The 24,738-nt window shown below is 41.8% G+C and overlaps 1 protein-coding gene across 3 annotated transcripts in view; it reads left to right on the forward strand.

Annotated features, from left to right (window-relative positions):
* Positions 1-1,126: 1,126 nt before the first annotated feature.
* Positions 1,127-24,738, forward strand: part of LOC115584136 (voltage-dependent calcium channel subunit alpha-2/delta-3-like) — a 36,837-nt gene continuing 13,225 nt past the window's right edge. For all 3 annotated transcript variants that reach the window (XR_003984485.1, XR_003984486.1, XM_030421566.1), the window contains exons 1-15: positions 1,127-1,387; positions 3,022-3,103; positions 5,359-5,571; positions 7,061-7,177; positions 9,295-9,354; positions 14,146-14,308; positions 14,807-14,938; positions 16,117-16,177; positions 16,308-16,458; positions 17,117-17,191; positions 17,293-17,382; positions 20,461-20,574; positions 21,611-21,689; positions 23,111-23,244; positions 23,688-23,705. Coding sequence is in view for 1 of the 3 variants with exons in the window: in XM_030421566.1 (XP_030277426.1) it covers positions 1,263-1,387; positions 3,022-3,103; positions 5,359-5,571; positions 7,061-7,177; positions 9,295-9,354; positions 14,146-14,308; positions 14,807-14,938; positions 16,117-16,177; positions 16,308-16,458; positions 17,117-17,191; positions 17,293-17,382; positions 20,461-20,574; positions 21,611-21,689; positions 23,111-23,244; positions 23,688-23,705 (1,614 nt within the window). In the remaining 2 variants the exon portion in view is untranslated. The remainder of the gene's footprint in view (positions 1,388-3,021; positions 3,104-5,358; positions 5,572-7,060; positions 7,178-9,294; positions 9,355-14,145; positions 14,309-14,806; positions 14,939-16,116; positions 16,178-16,307; positions 16,459-17,116; positions 17,192-17,292; positions 17,383-20,460; positions 20,575-21,610; positions 21,690-23,110; positions 23,245-23,687; positions 23,706-24,738) is intronic.

The following is a 24,738-nucleotide window of genomic DNA, read 5'->3' on the forward strand; positions in this document are numbered from 1 at the left end:
TTTTTATCTTTGTTTTTTTTTTTTTAACAGGCAGAAACAGGCTCCCATATAAGAAATAATCTCAGGGGCCCACGTGGAAAAGTTGCGGGAGAGTGACATGACGTCATTGGTCAAAGTGATAAATTGTTCAGCCAATCATAGACGAGTGCGCAAATCTAACAGATTTCAAGTGAAAAAGATTGACTCGTTGACATGTGTCGCTGTCATTTGAGTTGATCTGTAGTAGCTTCATCTTATGAACTCTCAAACACAAATGACTCCAGTGACTAAGTGTGTGTTTTTGTTGTATTGTGCTGCCGGCAGTGCGTAAGCCTTCATCAAATATCTGCAGTCTCATTATCGCCCACAGAGCCATTTTAGGGAAGTCATGAATCTCCCCTTCACCCTCCGCTTCTTGTTGTACCCTCTATGCTAGAAAATGATACTTCTGTGCTGGACGTGGTCACATTTCAATCACGGTAAAAACACTCCAGATGTTTTTTTTTGTGTGTAGCCTGGAGGTCGGAACACACAGCACAAAACCGTGAAGCGTGCACAGAATAACGCAGCGTCAGCGTTAAATTTAACAACTTTAGAGCAGTCGACGTTAGAGAAGTGTGTGACACAGGACGACCAGAGTTCACTATGTGAATTTTCAGCATTTTTTTTGTTTTGCAAATGAATTTCATTGTTCTCTTCAGCTCTGTGGGCGATACACCTGTCCGTGCTGCTCCTCTCGGCTGAATTTTTTTATTTTTATTTTTTGTTAAAAACCTCCTTCGTCTCCAGGAGTCGTTTTCTAGCCGACTTCGAGCTTTTAATTGAAGCTTTGTGGGGAAAGCTGACGGCTCGTTTCCAGGAATAAAAAAAAAAAAAGCTTCGTGATTGTTGCAGCAGAGGAGAAGCGACTGAGGGGGTTTTCCCTCTTCAGAGACGGAGCGGAGGATGGAGGCTGGAGGGTGATGCTTCCCCCCCCCCCTCTCTCTCTCTCCCTGTCTGTCTGTCTGTTTGCAAGTCTCTCTCTCTCTCTCTCTCTCTCTCTCTCTCTCTCTCTCTCTCTCGCTCTCACTCTCTCTCTCTCCCCCCCCCCTCTCTCTCTCCTCCCTCCCTGTCTGTCTGCACGTCTCTCTCTCACTCTCTCTACTATCAAATACAGTAAGCTACGTGCTGGCAGTGCCGCGGCTGGAGAACGGTGCACCGGGGTCCAGCCGTCCTGCACGCTGCTGCCTGCCTGGGACTGGATTTCTACTGTACAGATATATTTTTTATAAGCAGAGCTGAAGATGTTGGGGGACTGGAGGATCCTGTTCTCGCACGTGTACAGCACCAGCCTCCTGCTGCTCTGGATCCTCGCCGGCCTGAATGTGGTGGAGGTGACGGGGTCTCAGCCAGGGATCCCTCTGTCAGTGTGAGTGAGAGGCAGCTCTGCAACTTTTTTCTTTTTGGTAATATGTTGATCTGTTACATGCAGTGTTACAGAGGGGCAGCATTTTTAAATGGACATTTTAAAGGTGTTCAAATTAGGTGTTTTTCTTTTTTTTGGGGGGAGAGATGTTTTTTTTTTTTAATGCATCTCATTCTTGTCTTAGTTAAGTTGAACACCATGTGCAGTTTAATTTAACCTGACATGTCATGTTACAGTTTTATTAGCTTTAACTCATCGCTTATTGTTGGAAAGTGGTATGACTATTAATGTGGGAGGAAACAAGCAATTACAGATGGGATTTTAGTGATTAAGCATCAAGATTTTCTTCCTTTCTTTAAATCAAAAGGATGGAACACATTTCAAAAGAGCATGCAGACATCCTAACTCTGCATCCCTTTTTGTCTTATTTTGCTTTTCAGGTGCATTAAACACAGTAAATTGACAATAATAAATGTTTGTGTTATTATTAATAAGTCAGAAACGATAAGTGTTACCATCCATTGCGTAATTCTGCTAAAAAACAAGACAGAAATGTTCAGATTCATAGAGGGGTACATATTTAGACCTTTTATTGCAATCTTTTTTTTATCATAAGATTTAATTCAAATTGATAAAGTGAGATTTTGTTTTTTAACAACATATATATGATAACAGTAAAGTGTCACAGTTGGAATCACATCTGCAGGCCTTTACACGTGTAATCTTAATACCAATTCTTTACATAAAAAGAGCAGCAAGCTGATCACTTAAATCCCATTTTTCTTTTCAGTCAGATTGTTTCTGCAGCAAGTCAGGAGTGTTGTTAAAGTGCACATCGTCTCCTTTTTTCACAGGGTTTGTTCCACCTCCGTCAATTTAAAAAACAAAATTCCAAAATAAAAAGTAAAAGATGTAGTTGCAGATTTCGAACACTCACGGCAGAGCGGCATATCTTCTAAATCAAAATAAAGTTCAATAAGGTTCTTTCGTGCGCCTTTAAAATGAGACTCTTTCATGTAAGTTCATTTAACGGCCTGTTAAGTTTATAAAACACAATATTACATCACAACTCCATCAGATGTAGCAAACCAGTAGAAAATAGGATGAGATCAATAGAAATGAAATGATTCCTGTACAAATGTGGTTTTCCTGAATCCTTAGAACGGGCCACATTCTTAGAGCAGCGTCTGTGTCTCCTGAAGGACGGTCACATTCAACTTTGTTTTACAGCTCAGGTACAGTTTTCCTCTGCCACGCTGAGTCAGATTCATTTAAAGTTTAATAGGAGAAGCTCCAGTAACTACAGTATAGATCATCAAAATCGCAAGCAATCATCTGTCAGGAGAGTGAAGGTCAGGGTCGGCGGGCCTGCACGATTATATCTTGACTGATCGTGTCAGAAATAAAGCTTTTAAAAAAATAACAGCTTAGGAGAGATGAAAGGAGGTGAGGAGAGGACAGGGAGTGCTCAGTGAGGAGAGGGTGAGATTTGAGCCTCAAACTGAAGCTCTCATCATTTGTTAGAAACAGTTTTAAACAGGTTCTTATTTGAATTGAGTTATTTTCAATTGTTTAAAACGATCGCCCACCTTTCTATGTATTTTCTTGTCTAAGAATTGTCCCTCTTTGTGTTCTAGCGTGAAGCTCTGGGCCTCCGCATTCGGTGGTGAAATCAAATCCATCTCTGCAAAATATTCCGGATCCCAACTACTGCAGAAGGTATTCTTCCTATTTCCCAGTCTCGTGTGAGCCCAGATGCATTCCCCCCCTTTTGTCTGATGGTCATGTAGTTACACACATTGTACGCTGTAATGCCGTATTCCCTCTCTAATGGCTGCAGAGACATTTTGGTGTCTCAGCTGAATGCTGATGCGTTATTTTAGAGGAGACTCAGGTGTGTTTGGCACAGACAAGGCTCTGCGTGCGTGTGCGCTGGCAGAGCTGCGTGTGTGCATGTGTGTTTGTACTCGACACGGCCCATTAACCACGGCTCTGATTCCTCTCCCATCTCATCTCTTCAGTTAACTCTCTGGAGTCAAGAGTTTCAACCTCTGGATATGAATGCGACAAGGAGACAAATTGAATTACAGCGCGGTGGGGTTCGATAGCGGGCGAGGGGGGTTATGATATGACGAACAGGTGAAATCAGCAGAGAATGAACGATGACACAGCGCTGTGGATTTTACTTTCTGACTATATAAAGGAAAAAGGTGTCAGGTGGATTGATGGCGAACTGTCCGCCGGCACGCGTATAATGTGTTTTAAATCTCATGTTTAATGTGTTTATATAGACGCCTGCACAGTCACATTCATGTCTTTTTGGCATTTTAAAAGGCATTTAATCCTAAAGAAGAAATCCACCCTGCTTTTAGCCTTAGATTTAGTAAAAAAGAAAGAGAGGCTAAATGATTCAAAAAGTGGATGCAAACTGCACAAGTCATCTTGCAGAATTACTGTTATATTTAAGAAGATCTACATTTAGAAAAAAGACTCTTCACTCACTGGGACAGTTTCACAGACAGCTTGTTACTTGGATCATGTACAGAAAAGGGAGATGGCTGTTTGCTCTCTGTAACACAGGGTAGATGAAAATTGTGTTGTGTGCTCCTGGAAAATGGGAAAAAGACTTCTTTAAAAACCAGAGACAAATCAGGTACTCCAAAATATGTAGACAAGGAAAAAAATATTTTAAAAACCTCAGTGGCTAGTCATTTAAAGGGCAATCGATTTAAGAGCCAGCGTGTTTCGACCATTACGTCTTCATCAGGGCTCCAGACAACAACAAAAAACACTATGAGGCCCCATTTATATAGTAGCAACAGCCAATATAGAGGCATTCACATGGCCCACATGACAATATACCAGTTAGAACACACACAAACTCATGAAATACCAAGAGATCAGATGACGTGAGAGTTTACATGCTTACAACATACTAAAAAAAGACACCCATATATGTATCATGACACCCCAAAAGGCTGTAAAAATGACCCAAAAACATGTTTTTATTGCTGCATCATCACATCAAAAAAGAGTTAAACAGTAAAATAAAGTTGCACATTATTACATCCATAATTTGAAAGTTTGAAGGGGATTTGCATTAGAATTATATCATGTATTACATTTCTGTGAGTCTGATTAAAGCTCAGCCACAAAACTTTGAGTTTGTAACAATGGAGCAATGAAAAGATGGGAGTGTTAACTCAAATGAAGGGATATTTCCTTGCATATCTATCTATCTATCTATCTACAGTAGCAGGTTTTCAGAACTTAGTTTGCAGCCAAAGTAAATAATGTCTCCTGAAGGTGATGGACTGCACTGCATCGGGTCTCTTCACTGTCTACTAAGCACTAAAAACAACTTTTTGTACCTCAGACTAAACATCATGCTTGTCTTTGTTTGGTCTTAAATGAGGTTTTGAAGAACACACATTTTATAGTGTACTGTACAGTGAAATATGACTTTACTAAGTAATGGGGGAAAAAACTGTCCACATCGAGAAGTGTTGGGATACATCCTCATCGTCCCTGGTGTGAATGACACATGCGAAAATGTCAGGTTTTTAGTTATCTTTCTCTTTTGGTTTTAGTTTTAAGTTTCAGCTGTTTGCACAGTGACTCAGTTCTTCGTGTGGTGTTAAATTGTGTGGCATTGTACTGAATGGTGTTTTAAACACTGTGTGTTAGTCACATTGATATGTATTAATCGTTCTGGGCACCTTTTAATGATGCATTTTAAGTCAGGAACACAACAATCAACGCTTCTCTGACCACTGAGTAATACTGTTACTGGACTGCACTACAGTGGACAGTTTCTATATTTCTGGTCACTTAGTTAACGTGGCATCAATCTTACTCATGGACAATATAAATCCTGTTTAGACCATTTTTTACACAAGGTACTCTTTTTTATTACCTGAAACCTCTGTAATGCTTTTTAATCCTCTGCATTTGACCCATGTTAACTATTCTAGGAGCTGTGGGCTATCACAGCACCGCGTCCAGGGACCAACTCCAGTTCTGAGACCAGCACTCCAATCAAAGTCAATAGCAGGCTCAATCCTAAAACTACAGCTGCGTGTCTGTGGGAGGAAAGCGGAGGAGCCAGAAGTCCACGCAAACATGGGGAAAGCGTTCAAACTGCAATCAAGAGGCGGCTCCAGGCTCCGGGGCCCGCTTGCACCGAGGTGACACTTCTTTAATATAACACACATGACTTCAAACGTGTGGTGGAAGCTGAAGCCTTCCATTTGTTGCCATGTGTGCATTTTGTCTTTGTGCAAAAAAAAACATTTTTCCCAGTATGCCCCGCAGATTTGTTCCTATTCTGTTTTTGTGTGCATGTAAGCACTTTGCTCGTGTTCCTGTTCATGGAGGCATGTCTGGAGAGAACTGCGCAGAGCCAGTCAGCACAAAGCAGTGAGCTGTGAGGGAACTGACGGGTCGTTAGGGGCTGGTCATTAGGGCTGATCATTAGATGCTTTTATGGTGAATTACCCGATTTTACTAAGATTTCTGAAAAAAAAGGGGGGGGGGGACACAGGGCTCTATGGGCTCCCGGCAGGCAGGCCTCACTCCTGCACTGGTCATTACTCTAATCAATAATCATGATCAGTGCCTTTGATGGATGGGGCTTTACCTCCTCATGATGACTGGAGGAGTGTGAGGGAGTAGGAGTGGGGTGTGGGGGGGGGACTGGGGGGGACTGGGGGACACGGGGTGCTGAGGCGAGGAGGACAGGCGTGAAATGAACTGTTCTGCTCCACTGCAAGCCCACACTCTTCCTTTCAGTAGGTAATTTGTCGCCTCATGTACTGGAGTGTGTGTGTTTTTGTGTCCGCACAATGCGTAATATGTTTGAATGTGTGCTACGAGCCCTGCGCGGCTCTTGTTTATTTTTAGATAAGGTTATTGGAAGTGTGTGTGATGTGGCTTACTGGACAGCGTGAGAGGATCAGGTTTTTTGTTTTTATTTGACAGGTGTGTGTGTGTGTGTGTGTGTGTGTGTGTGTGTGTGTGTGTGGGTGTGTGTGTGTGTGTGTGTGTTTGTGCGTGTGAGTCAGGTGTGGGATTATGTAATGTTATATTCCTCCGAGCTGTGGCGGGCTTTGTTCTGTACCACTGGAGGTCCGGTGCATCCAGCAGCATCAGCATTATGTGAGGTGTAGTTCATTACCCAGAATCACCCGAGCTTGACACGTTATTATCTTTCTCCTGTGCTTTGACTCCATTTCAATTACCCTCTTACCATGCATAGCCTTCAGATCCAGCCCCGCCCCTCCCCACCGGCCACCCAACATGGCCATCTCCAGCCAATCGGAGAGGAAGAGGCAGCATGTGCAGCCAATGACTGAGACAGGATAAAGACTATCAATCATTCTGTGTTGCAGCGAGGGTTTTATCAAGCGTTCATCTGAGTCTGGGCTGCATGCAGCTTGTCAGCCAACATGTTGACGGCTTATAAGCCTTGTTTAACAATTCCCCACCTCTCAGGGGTAGGACGCGGAGGAACTGTAGTGCTCTAAAATGTTGCAGAACTCACATGCACACAGAAGAAGATGATTAAATTAATGTTTTAACGGGTTTATCAGCTCCATTAGAGTGCATTGCGTTTTCCTACAGTCGGTGTTGTGTGATTTGTAGTTGTTCCCTCTGTAAACGTTTGTTTGTTTTCAGAAATATAAAGAATTTGAAAAGTCAGTCAGAGTGGAAGAAATTGATGGCGTGAAACTGGTGAAAAACCTGGCGGTGAAGATGGAGGAAGTCTTCCGGAAAAAAGCAGAAGCCACCAGGGTAGGTTTGAAAACAGCCTTTTTTTCTGTATTTATTTACTCAGTCATTTTGATCTATTTCAGGGGGAAAGGGAAAGAACATTTTATTTATTTCAGCTAAAGGGAGGATGTTTTAAGGTTTTAAAATGCACTCATAGCACTGAACTTGTGTTTTCTGTATTTCATGGTGTGCTGTTTGGCACACTGCCCAGAGGAAACAGCCTCCTTTGAGCCTCCAACCCATCTGGTTATCAGGCACCAGTGATTGGTTTAATTATGATGGACAGTCATTTTATCAGACATCTGATCAAAACAGGCCGACAGCACTGGATCTAATTCATCTTTTATTGTATTATTTGGATCAAAAGACTGCAGGGGTACAGCCTCTGGAAATATACGAAGGCTGGAATATTTCATAAAAAAGGACATAACGTTTTTTTGATTTTGCAGTTTCTTTTGTATTGTTTTACTTTTATTTTGGCATCACAGATCTCTTTTTACAAGGGAAACCTGACTAAGAATTGCTCCAACACAGAGTTACAAACGTGAACTAGCAGAAAAACACACTAACATGATCAGATAAAACCTTTGCACACAGACAACCTGGACTCACTGGATTTTACCTCAGCTTTAAAATTGTCCAGCGGTACAATAAATTGGAGATTAAGTTTCGTCTGGTTTGTTCCATGCAAAAAATGTTGCAATCACTCTACTTTTAATGTGATTTTTGGTGTCAATGTGAAAATTATTGTTTTTGCCAACAGATTAAGATTTAGATAGAATAACATAATTATAGAATTTTCAGATTTAAGAGGGGTTGGTGTTGCATTTTTTTCTTAAAGGCTCCAAAGAAAATATTAATAAATATTCAGGAAGTGTTTTTTTGTTTTGTTTTGTTTTAAAATTCAAGTATAACCCTCTCTCCGCTCCATTAAAGGCCTCATTTTCCTACAGTCCCTGAATGGAGCTGATTAGTCAGGAGGAGAAGCAGAATATTGTGCAGCGTTCACAGATTAGGTCTGTGATCAGTGTTGTCTGTCATGAAAACTGTCTCGTGTTATTTGTGACAGTAGCAGCCTGTCTGCGACCTCAGCGCAGAGGAGCCTGCGACCATTTTAATGCTGCACCTGGCAGGGACTGCTGGGAAATGATAACGTTTATCTCCCCCTTACAATTCAGCCAATAAATGACACTTACACAGGGATATCAAAGTGTTGTTTTTTTTTAATTTAATCACACCTAAACAAGCCAGTCTGATATTTAAACCTGCCCGATCACAGGTGTGATTAATCCCACTCCAATGACGTCATCACGCTTGCTCCAAATTGAGTTTGAAAACGAGGCAGTGACCTCAATAAAGTGCTGAAGGTGAGCTGTGTGACCACTGCGCGTGCATTTTATAAGAAGGGACATTATGGAGGGGGGAAATCAAACGTTACATTCATTTTATTATGTTTTTATTGTTATTATTATGATTATTATTTGCGGAGTGCTGACGACATGAAAAACTCACCGTGAGGTCGATTGAATCTGTCCACCACCGCTCAGCAGATATTTTGACACATGTGACAGATGTTAATTACCTGCAAGAGGGAGACCGGAACGTTAAGGTGGCATTTCCCCCGGAAACACAGAGCCAAGCACATTTTTCCAGGAGCCGGTTATTATTATAGAGGCTATCGCTGCTTTGGTACACGGCGTGAAATCCTGCTTCAACCTGCCTCCATCAATCATTTTTACAGCGGCGCTCCACAGTGTAGTGCCCTATATTTTATGCATATATATTTTGGGGCCTTTAAAATAGTATAAGGATTGTCAAACGGGGGGACTGTTCTTGAGTTTGCTCTTTAAAAAAAAAAAAAAAAAAAGGATGAAGAAGAAGCTGGACATCGATTCCATCCAGAGATTAATCTAAAGCCTGGAAATGGTGCTCGATCATGTTCGTCCGCAGTAGAAATGACGCGTGTTGAGGTTTGGAAATGGCAAACAGAGAGAGGGTGACGAATACATAGAGCAGCAGAGGGTAACAGGAAACTTGTGGAGGTCCTGAACAATTACCTACTGTAAATACGCCTGTACATTATAATTTTTTATGTGCGTAATAGTTATTTTCTTAACCAACTTTTGTTCTCCTCTCAGCGACTGGTGGAGGCGGCGGAAGAAGCGCACCATCAGCACGAAGAGAACCCCGATCTGCAGGTGAGGTTTGAAGGAAAGAAAAGAAAAGAAAAGACAATAAAAGAAAATAAATGCGTAATGTAATAATTATAAAATGTGGTGCGTCATGGCGTGAGACCTGGGTGAATCATTTTTAGGAGGAGGTGCGGCTGCAAGGTGAGAGAAGGGCAACAGGCCCCTAAAAGTCTTTAACTGCAGCGTGGCACCGTCCTTCAGGTCACACTGACGTCCTGCCAGCCTCCTGATGCCTAATGCGTCTTCGATAAGCGATGCAGCGCCATGTGTCATAACTCACCCTGACTGTTTTTTAAGTGTAATCATGGCTCACACGCAGCTCTGTGCAGCTGCTGCAGTGCACTACACTACAGTACAGTACAATGTTACCTACAGGCAGTGTTGCATGCAGAATTAAAACGCTGCTGCAGGCTGTAAAGGTTGAACGTGTGTTTTTAAGTATGGACAGTTTAGTATTGGGTGACCGTGTGATCGTTGGAGCAGAGAGACAAACGGGAGACAGAAGTCGGCCTGCAGTGCTTCTACTTTTAATTATATTTCACAGGATATGCTCGCTGCTCTCACTCCGTGCAGGACATTATTTAGCGGCTCTCATTGCGGATTTCCACCGAGCCCTCCTGAGAGTCTGCAGAGGGAATGCAGCATTTCTCTCTCTCTCTCTCTCTCTCTCTCTCTCTCTCTCTCTCTCTCTCTCTGTCCAGTGGACAAAGATAAATGAAACTCTTTTGCGCGGCGCATTGTTTCACTTTCATGGCTCGAGATTGGAAAACCCAGTCGAGCAACAAAACACTGAAATAACGGCGGCACTTTACAGTTAATAGAAGCATTTACATCATGTGAATACATTTCAGCCACCTTGTTCCCCGCCCGGTTTCTCCTGCTGTTCACACGGCCGTAACAAGACAGGGCGGACTGGACCTTTTAAAAGCAAAAACAAGACATATGTTATACGAATAATAAAGGAAACGATCTGAGACTTGTTTTAAAACACATTCCTATTGTATTAAATTCAATTTGGCCTGTTATTACTGAGTTTCGGTTTTCTACAGATGCTTCTTCGACAATTTGTTGTCTTTCACTTTCAGTCCACGGATCCTCATCAACCAGTATATAAATGGACTCCACCAATGAAAGAAAACTCCAGTATTAATTCAATTCTTTGTAATATTTTGGTTGCAGAAATCCATCTGTGAACATGATTTAATGGCTTTTTTTTTCAGAGACACATATTTGTGTGTGTTGCATTTTAATAGCATCAACACCACCATTAATGTGTTTTTATAGATCGTATAATAATATTAAAAAATAAAATAAAAAAAATTCTTATACACCTTTGTTAAGTTCCAGCTCTTTAACAGCACACAGCACCGGCCTCTCACGCACACATCTCATCGTAAAGGCCATAAAAAATAATAAGGAAAATTCAATATCCACCTGCGATAATGATGTGATGTCATGATATTACTCCTCGTGGCATCATTTAGCCAACCTCGCCTCCCCTGACACCGCACATTTTTCACGCACCATTTCACTGACCACAATGAGATAAGCCGGCTGCTCTTATCTCAGCTGCTTCGTGTCAGGACAGTCAGTAGGGGGTTTGCATTGACCCCGCGGTTCAAGGGTGTGCAGATCAGGCCTGGTGATGGAGCAACAGAAGATTGGCTGTTACTTGATTAAAATTAATTTGATTTAATGTGTCTTTAGTTTCGTGATGGCTTGGAGAGCGTTTGCTTTGAACTCACAACATTGACGTGGGCCTGTAAAGCCTTCTGACAGATTTGAGAAACTTCCACAAACTCTTTTATTCCCGCTGTCGCTTCCATTTTAAATAGACTGTCACCACCTCTTAATGCTGCCTTGTACGCCTGCTATGAGTTATTTAAAACCTTTATTTAAACTCAAAGATGGTTTAAGAAAAGAAAAAGGATGAGACAAAAAGCATATTCATCTTTAGATCCATGCATTTCAGTCACTAAAAGAAACAGGATGACTTTCCAAATGTATGAAACTGTTTAAGCTTTAATGCAATTTTATGTGATTCTTTCACTAGTTTATGTTTTCACGTTGGTTTTTCAGTTTTCAACTTTTCTGACATTATGCGATAGATGATACAGTTTTTTTATCTTGAATCTTGAGGAACACTTTAGACTTTTAATTTTAAATTGAAAATCGAAACTCGCATTTTAGATAAATGACGAGGCACGCCAGCAGGATAAAAAACAACACTCTGAATGAAATGCTCTTTGCGTGCTTTTAAAGATTTCTCAAATCTTTCGGACGAAAATCCCTCCAAGCTTCACGCTAAAGGCTGACATTTCTGCTTCTGTGGTTGCCCCCGAAACATCTGAACCATAAGTAAAAAAAAAAAACAACAAAATGCTTTGCGTAATGTGTGTGTTTCATATGCTTTGTTTGAGAAGAAAAAAAATAAAGAGAGTGAGAAGGATGTTGGAAAATATTAAAATTCAGATAATTTCTTTAAAGAAAATATTCAATCAGTGGCTGCTAACATGCAGGTTTTATAAACATTATAAAAATTTGTGTTGAAAATAACACTGACACAATGCTAGTATTGCGAGTATTTAATAGTCTTTTCCCCATTTATGTTAATGCGGCTGAACATCTTGTGCAACGTGATCCGGGAAGCTTCAGATCAGTTAGTTTGGATTCTATTAAGAAGTAAGTTAAAGCAGCGACAGCGTGAGTCAGCGCCTGTTAAACCTTTCGGCGTGCAGAATAAAGCTTATTGAGACCCAGCATCTGCAGACATGTGACTGTGGGTACAGTAGGGCCCAGCAGCCTGTAATGGAGGGCACATCTCTGCAGTGGGGCCTCCAGCTAACTGCAGCGGTGTCAGAGTCAGCGGGGCGTCTCGGAGAGCTGCAGTGTCCCGTGGCCTGCTCTACAGTAATAACCCTGGTGGTTAACGTGCCTCTCTACAGCACTATCAGATCTGCTGAGGGTGCACGTTTCTCTCCCCTGCTGCTCCCCTCTCTGCAGCCCGTCCCCCCCCTCCTCCCCCTCCTCCTCCTCCCCCTCCTCCTCCCCCCTCGCCCCGCCGCAGCTCGTCAGAGAGCTGCTCAGGCGTGGTATGAGCTGTCAGGGGCTGCTTGATGGTGATGCCCGCGCGGCCTCCCCCAAGTGTGATGCTGTAGAGTCCATCACCCATCTCTCTCCCTCCCTCCATCTCTCCCTCCATCTCTCCTCTCCTTCCCTCTCAGTGCAGACAATGTGGACCAGAGGCCACAGAGAGGCCGCTCAGACAAGATGAGGCAGTCTTTTCCTCTGCTGCAGCAGGCAGTGAAGGACAGGACAGACAAACTGTTGGCTTTCACTTCAGGGAGGCCCGACTTTTCATGGGCGGTCACAGGAGTGCAGGTCCTTCTTAAACTGCAGTGACAATTTTAGCTAACACCCTGGTAAATTTTAAAACCGCGCTAAATAAAGAGTGGCACGGAAGAGCAGATGAATTGATTCCTGACTCGTCCTGTTCGTTGTGTCAAAGTGTCCCTGAGTTCCAAATAGTGTGTACAAATACCTATGATATATTTTATATTTAAAATGTGTCATCCTTTTCTTTTGTTTTATTGACCCTTCATTTTGTCCTGTCTACTTCTCAGTTTTTTTAGGATTTGAGATTTCATATGTTACAATGCCAGGACAACAGATTTAGAGTTAGCTCATGTTATTGTGCATTTGATAGTTAATCTGCGTTAGCAAGGCCTTAGAAAGGGGATGCTTACTTTTCATGTGCACATTGAAACTGTTTTTAGTTGTTGTAATTGTTCCTCGTCTTTCTATAGATTCCTACAGTCCTGCTCCCTTGTCTCAACGTGTCAGTTTAAAAAAAGCCTGAGACAGGGTCTGTGGTTACCACGGGCTTAAGATACTTTCACACTTTGTAAAGTAATTACCCCATTTGAATTAAAACATTTTTCACGTGTCATAAAAAACGGCGGCTGCTAACAAGTGGCTAAATAAGACTACAGCAGTTATCAGGAACATTAAACATCATCACACCAAAAATGCAGACTCATCTATTCACTAGTCCGTGGACCTTAATCTAACTCTTAACTTTTCAGTAAGTGTAGAGTGATCAATTTATAGTGACGTGTAGTAGGAAGCTCAGTGGTGATGTGATGTAGTTAGTGTTTAGTCAGACATTAGCTTTTTACTCCTGGTAGTTTCATTTATGCCTTAAAAATCACAAAAGTTGTGTTAATATGTGAAGATTATCTTGCTGAGCAGAAGTATCATAAAGTCTAAACCAAAATCCAATCCAAAGGGAAAAATCTAACAGGCAATATATTTCGATTGAGAGCCAGGGCATTGCTAACTCTCAGCTTAGCCTACAAAAATACGTCACCCCCTGCAGCACTGCAGCAGCACATTGTTGCTCCAACATAAGAGATCAGTCCTGGACTCCATCTTTGTGATCATAAACCTCTGCTGCAGCAACATTATCAGGGGAAAATGAAATCAGTTCATTAATTTTGTACTAAAAAAACTGTAAATGGAAGATGCTCGTTTGATTTGACTGATTCAGACAGCTCAGATTTGACTTCGACTGAATTTAAGGGTGAGGACGGCGGATTTGCTACTGTATTGTTGGATTGGATTTGTATTTGTATTGTTTCAAGTTAGGTTCATCTCATAAAAATACGAACCAATCCTTTAATATCCATATCAACATTGCTATTTAAGTTTTGTGATAAAAGAATAACAGTTCACGACTGCACATTTACGTCTCTCCAGGCTGCAGTTAACATTTGCCGTGTTCATTGCTCTCCACAGTATGAGTACTTCAACGCTGTGCTGATCAATGAAGTGGACGAGCAGGGCAATAACGTGGAGCTGGGGGGAGAGTTCCTCCTGGAGCCCAACGACCATTTCAATAACCTGTCTGTCAACCTGAGCCTCAGCGTGGTGCAGGTGCCCACCAACATGTACAACAAAGGTGAGAGCTCAGCCTGGACTGTGTGAGTGTTTATTGTGAGCCGATGAACGGCAGTGAAAGTGAGGAATGGTAGCTCCCGCTGGGAGAAGTGGAGTTAGGGGGATCGATAACAGTCCAGACGTAAACAGAAACAACTGCAGACCCCTCAAAGAGACTGGAGAGAGTGCAGATGGAAAAGCTGTTAGTCATATGCTGGCTGTTCACTCGTTTCTTGTTTTATAACGGAGAGTGTCACCTCACCCTGTGTATGGCCTCGGCCGCTTTTGTGTGGCTATAATGGACTCCCCATAACTCTCTGTTCACGGCACAAAGGGAGGCTCGTCCAGCAGCAGGAGAGGAAGGGAGGATTTAGTCACAGGCTTTGTATCTCCTTCAGAGGGGTCAATAAGGGACAAAGGTCAACCGCTCACTCGGTAATGGTGACCAGAATGATTACTATTATCACCATTTAATTCACTTCTCTGTTTGTGTGTGGGGGTTTGCCCTCTTCTTTTTCAGATCCCGACATCGTGAACGGAGTTTACTGGTCCGAGGCTCTCAATAAAGTGTTTGTGGATAATTTTGAAAGGGATCCAACGCTGATCTGGCAGTACTTCGGGAGTGCCAAGGGTTTCTTCAGGCAGTACCCTGGTGAGTGCTGTCTGTCGGTCTGTTGGCCTATTTCACTGTCTTTCCGTGTGTGTCGGTGTGTGTGTGGGAAGAGAAAGGCTGGTCTCAAGGGAGCCATCAGCCGTCAGCGCAGAGGGGAAAAAAAACAGATCAGAACAAATGATTTAGAATTACTAAAAGGGTAATTTGGCTAATGTTGTAATTTTACAGACCATCAGAGAGGATGCATATATACAGGCTGTAATTAATCAGAATTTGTCGGAGTGGGTCCACAGTCGTACGGAGGAACAGTGCGCGGCTGCTGTCTCCAACCGAAGCTATCAGACTGTTACAGTGATATAAAACAGGCGGTGGGCTCACTGCAGTGCCGGAGCGAAGCCGCAGAGATGAGATACAACTGATGATAATGTAATATATATAAACTCTGTATGTTTTATGCATTTGGAGCCATTCATATAATATATACATATATATATTTTTTAACAATACACTTTTACTAATGTATTTTTCATTTATCTGGAAATTACACTTTACTGAACTCCTACTGGTTTCTTATTTTGGAAGTAAAAGAGTGAGAGTGAAAAAAAAGAATAAAGATCCAGCCCTCAATAATAGTTTATATCCTAGACAGTGGTTGAAAGTACATTCACTCAGTTTCTTCTCTTCAGTACATTTTTTAGTTTTGCCCCTTTATGCTTTTATACACTTTTATTCCATTAAATTCCTATTTTTTACCATTACATTAATTTCCCTTACATATACCTTTCAGATTAAGATTGCACAAACAAAACATATGATAACTCTATAAAATATTATGTATTCTGATATATTTAGAAAACCCATTTTTTCCATAAAATATTAATTATTAATGTCAAAAAAGGCAATACAATTTAAAGTATGAAAAAAACTATTAAAAAATGTTTTATCAGCACTGTAAACTTCTTAGATCCAAATCGTGTACTCTCTATACAAAGTTTATTATAGCGTGGTGTTGTTAGCTTTACTTAAGTGAAAGGCTGTAATTACAACATGTGCAGCACCTTCAGTGATTCCAGTTACACTTTGAACTGACAGACTTGTTAAATGTTTAGTTACGGCAATATGTCAAGGACTCAGCGTTTGTGTTTGTCCACAGTCAAATGTTGTCATTTTCTGTGTCGTACACTTTCTCTTAAACAAGCGCCTGCTCTGTTCCCCAGGAGTGAAGTGGCACCCAGACGAACATGGTGTCATCGGCTTTGACTGTAGAAACAGGAAGTGGTAAGCCTCCACGTACCAGACAAAAATCACTGCTTGTGTTGCTGCATAACATTGTCTGTTAATACAGATTGTTCATGAATCGCAGTAACCCAATGTATCAGAATGTGTAATGTAGTCATTTGCATCTCAGGTACATTCAGGCAGCGACGTCTCCGAAGGATGTTGTAATCTTAGTGGATGTCAGTGGAAGCATGAAGGGACTGAGGCTGACCATCGCCAGGCAGACTGTTTCCTCCATATTAGACACGCTTGGTGATGACGACTTCTTCAACATCATCGCAGTAAGTTTTCGTTGAACCGACCTGTTGCCTTTTTCTCAGTTTGTGTCTGTACATGTTCGTCCTTGTTAATTTATACGCATCTCTCCGTCCTGTTGCTCTGTAATTTCATTTCAACATTTTCATTAATTTATCAGGGAATAATGTATGGATTTTGATGAAAAAAAAGGTTTATATTGGAGACTTGCCCAGTATATATGAATGAAGGAGATTCTAATAAAAATCTGTATTTCGCAGATTTAGGTATGTTTTCATAGTGGATAGTCTTTTTTCAGCTGCTTTACATTTAAAAAATGGGATATTGGATTGGGCTTTATTAAATTAATCGTGACTGTTGGGCCTTGGTGTTCATAAACACAAGTTTATAAAGTATTGTTAAGGGAGAATAACTGTTCTAGTGGTACCGCCTTGTAAAGCACATACTGAGCAAAGCATATTCAGATCTGAATTCATGGACAACAACTTTATCAATAAGCAGTACAGAGGATGTTCTGGAGGGAACACATGTTAATGGCGCAGTAGTGATTTAGACATTAATAACTTCTTCATAATGACTAATAAAGAGCCAGCATGTCACTGCACAGTAGCAAGCAGCTAGTTAATGGTTAATATGTGTTCTCTAACGTAAAGTGCAACTTGAATGTTACTTGTGTCTCCTCAGTATAACCAGGAGATCCACTACGTGGAGCCTTGTTTGAATGGCACGCTGGTCCGAGCCGACAGAACCAACAAAGATGTGAGTGTCGGAGTGATGAATGTCTGCGGATCATATCAGGTTGAATTTTTTGTGATTAATGCTCAAAACCTTTCTTTTCGACTTCTGTCATTATCTGTTAGCATTTCCGCGAACATCTGGACAAGCTGTTTGCCAAAGGGATCGGGCTGCTGGGTGAGGCGCTGGCTGAAGCATTCACAATCCTGAGTGATGTAAGTTCCAGAACTGTAGAGCTCTTTACACGAGCCTCGTCTGCATCTGTCACTGTCATCTTCACAGGGACACTTTGCAAACATCAGTCTTCTAATGTATCATGAGGCAGATCAACTAAATTCTGTTTTACTGTTTACTGATTATGTGACAGTGCTGTTGAGTATTCATGAGCCTCCTCCAACTGATTTATTTATGTATTGATTCATTTGACGTTTAAATAATGAATCTGTGCTCGACTATCACGGATTGCACTTTATTTTCATTTAATTGACAGACTCCACTTGACCAGAACATTAGGAAAACTTTCATTTTACAAGCCACATTTGTTTTCAGTGACAGAAAGTATTGGAGTACAACACTCCGCATGTTCTCCGCTAATCATAAAAAGTCTCACACTCCAGTCGAATATATTTGAGCATTTGGGGGGTGTGTCGCCTGTCGAAACGCTCCAGTGCTATCCCTGTTCCGCCCTCCAAACACAGACACATCTATTCTGAAGCGTGATTAATGGCTCTAATTAATGTCAATGATTAATAACGTGGCTGATTGGAACACAAAGCAGATAAGGCCAGGAGCCATGGCGCACTCCTTTTATCTCCCTGTTTTCAGGCGAGCTCTGGCTGCGCCAGAGAAGCTGAGGGACCGCAGCTTTTACCTCTGCATTTGTCAGATTAATTAAAGCCCTGCAATGAATATGGTAATCGGGTAGCCAGTAGCCTACTCTTGAAATTCATTGTTACACCACTGGCCAGCGAATAAAGTCAGAATTTCTGCCTATCATCGAGGAAATCAAAAAAGAAACACTTAAAGAGCACTGCAGCATTTTTGCAGCCAGTCTTGCCCAGCTGAAGGAGAGCAGTGTCTCAAAAAACACAGTGTCCTCCTCTCACAGGCACAAAGACATCACATATCTATACGTATATAAATCACAATATGTAAAGCTTCCCGTTGTTGGATTATTTGAGAACATCATTGATTAGACTCCAAAACAAAAGTGTTCGATTGATTAGATTTTATCAACATCGATTACCTGATTATCAAGGTGATTGATTATGTCTTTTATCATTAACATGTATATTCACTAATTCTTATTCGCCTAAATTACTGAAACAAATTGCATAATAAACCTTCCAACAAAAGGATGCAGGAACATCTTCAATAATGACTTTTGACATTTCCACTCTATACCCGAAAATCCTCCTCTGTCCAAGTAAACAAAAAAGAAACAGGTGCAGGTGGACGCCAGCTGCACAGAGAGAGAAAAGAGCATATGAGCTGCCATTTACAGTCCAGGTGAACTGTATGAGCTGCCGACCCTCCACTGTCAGCCAGTCGCCTCTTGACGAGGACAGCCCACTGACCCTGAAATAGAGCAGAGCCATCGTTCCTGTCATCACTATCGTGTTTTCCTACGAGGACAAGTCAAAACGTCTGCTGTGAAAAAAATCATATTATGAGCAAAACAATTAGCATTTTATCGCATTAAAATATTGTTGGCGAGGATGTTACTTTTCCTGTTCATCCTACAAGTAAATGAGCATGAAAATGTGTTTGTGTCAAACTAATCTTTAATGTCTGGATCACGTGTTTCATCCTTTTCTTGTTGTTTTCTTTATTGGAGTACAGCCTTCCTGCCAGCTCCAGCCTGGTTTGTAATAATAATAATAATAATAATAATAATAATAATAATAATAATAATAATAATAATAATAATAATCTTGATTGTCCACGAATGTGAAAATGTGCCATCTGCTTCACAGGTTGGTTAAAAACACAGTTAAGTGAATCACAGTACACACAACAACAAACAAGACATGAATATGCACAGTACAGAAAACAACAGTGGTTTCAGTGTACATGATGTTTACGAATTCATCCAAGCTATTTTATCTTTTATGAAAGACTGAAAAAGCTGAACTGGCTCTAGTTTTATGAATTTTGTGAAAGAGGGATTAACAGGATCAGACACAAATTTCTGGGCCATCCGTGGCCATGTTTGTAAATCTGGACACTATGCTTTCGTCCTTCACACCAATACCAAGTGCATACAGTATATTAAGTATATTACGAGTTATAACACTTTTAACAAGAATTCAGTAAAGTACAGCCTCTAAATTGTTCTGATTTACGTCATATGAATCCAGTTTCTGGATTAGACACAAGTGCTGCATTGCCTTTTCTTTTTTAAATTCTGTGATGGCTGTAAAAGGGCAATCAAAAAAGGCTTAAAAAGTATTCAAACCTCATCAGGCTGATCATGAGTCAAAACAGGTGGAAAATAATGACAGGCACTGTGGCGAGTCAGAATAACGATCTCGTTATTCCTAGCTCTGTTAATAAAAAAAGGGCTCTGTTAATAAAAAAAGGGCTCCATCTTTACACCACTCAGTTAGCTCAACAATATGGCGGAAACATTTTGTCTGACTAAACTGTGTACCCTGCCTGCATCAGACAAACTATCACCACATCATCAGCGTGTTAATACAATTGACAGGATGTGAAAGGAAATAAAAGGAGAGGTCGCTCTCTGGGAGGAACTCTTTAAATCCACCTGTCTAACATGACTGTGGGCATTAAAGCCTTTTGATCAGAGTGGATACAATTAAAAGTGTCTTCGGTTTCCCGTCCTATAATGTCGCAACTTCACGGTCACTCATGCTTTCAGACAGCAGTGTATCAGGCAGACATGAGTGAAGATTCATGCATCCATTACTCCGAAGGCCCTCTGATGCTCGGCTTGTGTGATCTGAGAGCAGCGTTGCTCAGCAGGTTTCATCTTGTGATCGTGTCATTACGCGCTCCTCTTTGTTTCCACATTCACTGTAACAGGTCAATAAACCACTTAATTACTGCGATGCATCTTCTAGATTCTGAATAAAGTGTACCACTCTCCTCAGGTTTATTTACTAAGACATTAATCTGTAGTTTATTGACTGATGGCTGCACAACTACCATTTCGTCCTCATGTACAGCGGAAAGGGACGTTTTTGGGTGTGTTTGTTTAATGTTTAAACAACAACTCGGGTGTGATTTGGGTTTTCAATCTTCGTCTTCATGTGTTTTCGCTCTTTCTGCAGTTTAACCAGACCGGACGCGGCAGCGTTTGCAGCCAGGCCATAATGCTGGTGACGGACGGGGCAACTGCAATGTATGACGACGTCTTTGAAAGGTACAATTGGCCCGAAAGAAAGGTGAGTCTCTGTCTGTCTCTCTCCTTTCTCTTTCTCCTCTGATCCACACGGTGTCTAATTTTAATGTTACATGTCCTTTTTTCTGAAGTTTCTGCTTGCTCTGCACTTTCATTCTAGCAGGGATTGATGTACATTTTAATACTTCATGTCAGGTGGAGCTCTGGTCTTGACGTTTTGAGGAATTGGCTTCCTACTTCATTACCACTCATCAATCTCTGATATTAAATCCATGTCAATAGGATGTTTTTCAACATGTTGACACATTACAGAGGGGTATTTTCTCCCCATTAGAGATTAAAAAACATGGGAAATTAACTGTTCAAGGGCAGAGTGTGTACAAGCAGCTCGGTCTCAGAGGCTCTCGTCCTCTTCGCTCTCCTCACACCTCTTCCTGGGAATCAAATCTTTTGTTCGCCTCCCTTTGAAAAACCTAAACGCAATTGAAAATGAAATGGACTGCGGTGCCACTCACAAAGCAATAAAAACAACAGCTCAAGGGCTTTTTCTCAGTCCTCTCAAGCATATGTATGTTGGCAGTGTTTGGCAGCGTACAGGGCAGTGTTTGGCAGGCTACCCCACCCCCCCGCCCATACACCCTCAGGGCTGTTATATGGCAGCCATTCAGTGTTTTCTATAGGCTTTATGCTTAGCAAAGCATCTGGAGCCAATGAGCCATGCAGGTTTGGCAAAGTGTCACACAGCGTTCTTTAAAAGGACAGTGTGACATGCCCTCGTGCCCAACCCCCAATGGAAGAAAATAAACTGAATTTAACTGCAGATAAAGCAAAGTGAAATAAAAAAAAAAATCACAGCTTACTGTTCAAAAAAATGTGCAAAGACGGACTGAAGGGTAAAGAAGAAGAAGAAGAAGCAGAAGAGAAGCTTAATGCTCAGTGTTTTCTCATGAGAATGTAAAAACATGCAGCGACTTCTTGCACCAGAGCAGATAGAATCAGGACAGGAAGATAAAGCACAGAGGAGACGAATCACTTTGCATGTTTTTTTTAATCCCTCCATCTATGTGTCCTCTGCACAGGTGCGGATATTCCCTTACCTGATTGGACGAGAGTCTGCATTTGCTGATAACCTCAAATGGATGGCCTGTGCCAACAAAGGTTTGGGACTTTTTGATAAACACTTCTCAGGACAGCTTCCTATCAGAGTGTCGAGAACGTTCTGATGTGGCGTTTCCGCGGCACGATATGAGGTTGAAGATGTGTCGTGTTTGTGTGGTTTGGCTGTGTGTGTGTGTGTGTTACGTGTGTTTCCATGTGTGTATGTGCTGGCTCAGACTCTTTCTGCCAAGAGGCAATGAAGTGGCACTTGGGCGGGTCAGAGGTCAATCCGCTCTAATCCCTCTTCCTGTCAGAGTGTCTCCCCCTTGGCTGCTCGCTGCTGATGGCTCCCACGTGTCAACGCTCTGGATGAGTGCCCTCTGGAAGGGAAAGTCGCAGCCAGGAAAACAGATCACAGAGCGACTGTGGGGAGACGAGCCCCAAACATCCTTCCCTATACAAACCCCCACTGTGGGGTAACCTTACATGTCCAGTATGAGGCATTGTCAGCAACAGCGGGAGCTGACAGCAAGTCAAATGGCTCCTGTGTCGCTCTAAGCTGAGCCACTGGAAGCCTGTTCCCAGTGTGGTTCAGTGAAGTCAGGGACATTAGCAGGCATGGGAAGTAGCTAAGTACATTAGTGCATGTAATCAGGAAACAATGTACTCTTTCTCTATTATTTTACAGCCATCATCTGTGGTTAATATGTCGATTAAACTGGATTATATCAAATACTTGAGAACCCAACAGTATGTACTGTTAAAGGATCTTTCAAATTATTCTGCGTGTATATACTTAAGGGTTAAAATAAATCAGTCCTGTTGAAAATTGCTGCTATCTCTATTTTGTTCTCACTCCACAAAACACTTTTGGAGCTTCAGAGCAAACTACTGCTGAAGCTTTCCTCTAAACAACTGAAGTAGTTGGGGACTTGTTTTAAAACGTAAAAAGTAACCCACACACACACACACACAAAAAAAAAACATGAACGCTCCATACAGCTCGTCCAGTGTTATCCACATCTGCAGAAGCCCAAAATCCAGAAGACTTGAAAATACGTTATCTACACTCACAACTCATGGTTGAGGTCGTGCTAGCTCTTTTAGCAGCTACAGTGAAGATTTCAGCTTTAAAAAAGGTGAAAGTAACCTCTTTTCAAATTAATTTGGGTTCCTGGGCGTCTGGAGACTTGGATTATACCGGACACACTGCATGAAGCCATTTCATGTTCATGACTACGAAACTTCTCCCGCCTTTGCATTGGGATGAGGATGTGTAGACAATGACTGCATTCTCATGTTTGGGACAAATGTTCTTTAAGTTTTAGACGCAGTATTTCACATCAGCTGGTCTGGTACTTATTCCACTGGGTATCAGTTTTAATGTTTTGACATGTAGTCGTAACTGACGATGATGCATTAAAAACGGTGCTCTGTGGAGGATGTGCCTCATGTTAATATGTTTGTGTATTCAATTGCAGGATACTTCAGTCAGATCTCCACCTTAGCAGATGTTCAGGAGAACGTGATGAGGTATCTCCACGTCATGAGCCGCCCAAAGGTCATTGATCACGAGCACGACACGGTGTGGACTGAAGCTTACGTGGACAGTGCTGTAAGTACGAGTCTCTTCATGACTTCCTGTGATTGTCTAAGTTATCAGTCCTCATTCCTACTTTACATTTATATATGAATGAGAGTGCATGCTTGAATGCAAAGTGCAGTAGTCATGCTTTTAAACAGAGACTGGACAAAATAACAGAAATCTCTTGTAATACTGTTAACTGTATTGTATCACAAAGATGTCCTGTATTACATTATATTGCAAGACATTCATGTTATTTTATCCGTCCTTGTACAGTAAGCGTGCACACGTGTGCGTCTGCTTTCTCATCATTATTCTTCATGCTGCTGGAATGATTCTTCATTATGAGCTTCATTAATCTGCATGGATCATCCCCCCGCGACGTACATCTGCGTCCACAAATTCAATGCACAATGTGAAGGCTTTAACTCACCGGATGATTCAATTTTTATGCGTCTTGTCTTTCATTTCAGCTTTCGCAGGCTTATAAGGTAAATATCTACACATGAGCTGATCTTTCATCATTTACGTGAAAAGAAAAAACATGATTTATTTGTTGTCTTAATATAAAAGAATCAACTGCATGCTGTGGGAAGTAGTCCTGAACAAGCATCAGAAAGAAGATCATGGGAGGTAATTCAAGGTTTCCACTGGGACTCACTAAACATAAGTCATATCTTATGAAGTGGAAGTGACTTTTGAGGTTAAATAGCTGCTCATTGTTCCTACTTTTCTACATTATGCTTTAATATTTCCTTGGAGGTCTAAAGTGAGGAGAGGCTGTTCTCTCTGAGGGGCAGGAGAAGCAGAGGAGCATTTATTGTAGTACTTTTCTCTCTCACACACACACACACACACACACACACACACAGAAGGGTTGGGAGATTGTCCTCTGGAGTGTGTGCTCTTGTATCTCAGCCTCAGACACACCATTCATCATTCTGTGGATCATTGCATTTTATCTCCTAAAGCCCATAATAAAACTGACATTGGAGGGGCGATCAAGAAAGGGAGAGAGAGAAAAGGAGACCGAGAGAGAGAGAGAGAGAGAGAGAGAGAGAGAGAGAGAGAGAGCGGTGGAGGTGGGTAGACGTTTACCTGGGTGTGTGTGTGTGTGTGTGTAAAGCAGTCCAGTTTCCACTTCCATTGTGTGTTGTGATGAATTTAAGGACCCACCATTCTTCATTTTGTCAAGCTGGCCAGTACACACTGCAGCTCACGCAGCTCCAGCGCCTCATATGCATGCACGTACACAAATGAACATCAACCACACACACACACACACACACACACACACACACACACACACACACACACTCTCACTCTCACACTCGGCTGTGTCAATTGACGAGGTGAGGGAATAGCAGACCTACTTTAGCGGCGCTCATGTGCTTAATTATGTCAGCCTTCATCCTGCTGAGCTGACCTCGTCTCCTCCTCTGAGGACGTCAGACTCACACGGCTCAGGTTTTGACAACAGGAGGGCTTTCGAGCAGGATCCTGTGTCATTCTGCAGGAATTCAT

This window comes from Sparus aurata, chromosome 6 (assembly GCF_900880675.1).
Source record: "Sparus aurata chromosome 6, fSpaAur1.1, whole genome shotgun sequence".
Taxonomy (NCBI): Eukaryota; Metazoa; Chordata; class Actinopteri; order Spariformes; family Sparidae; genus Sparus; species Sparus aurata.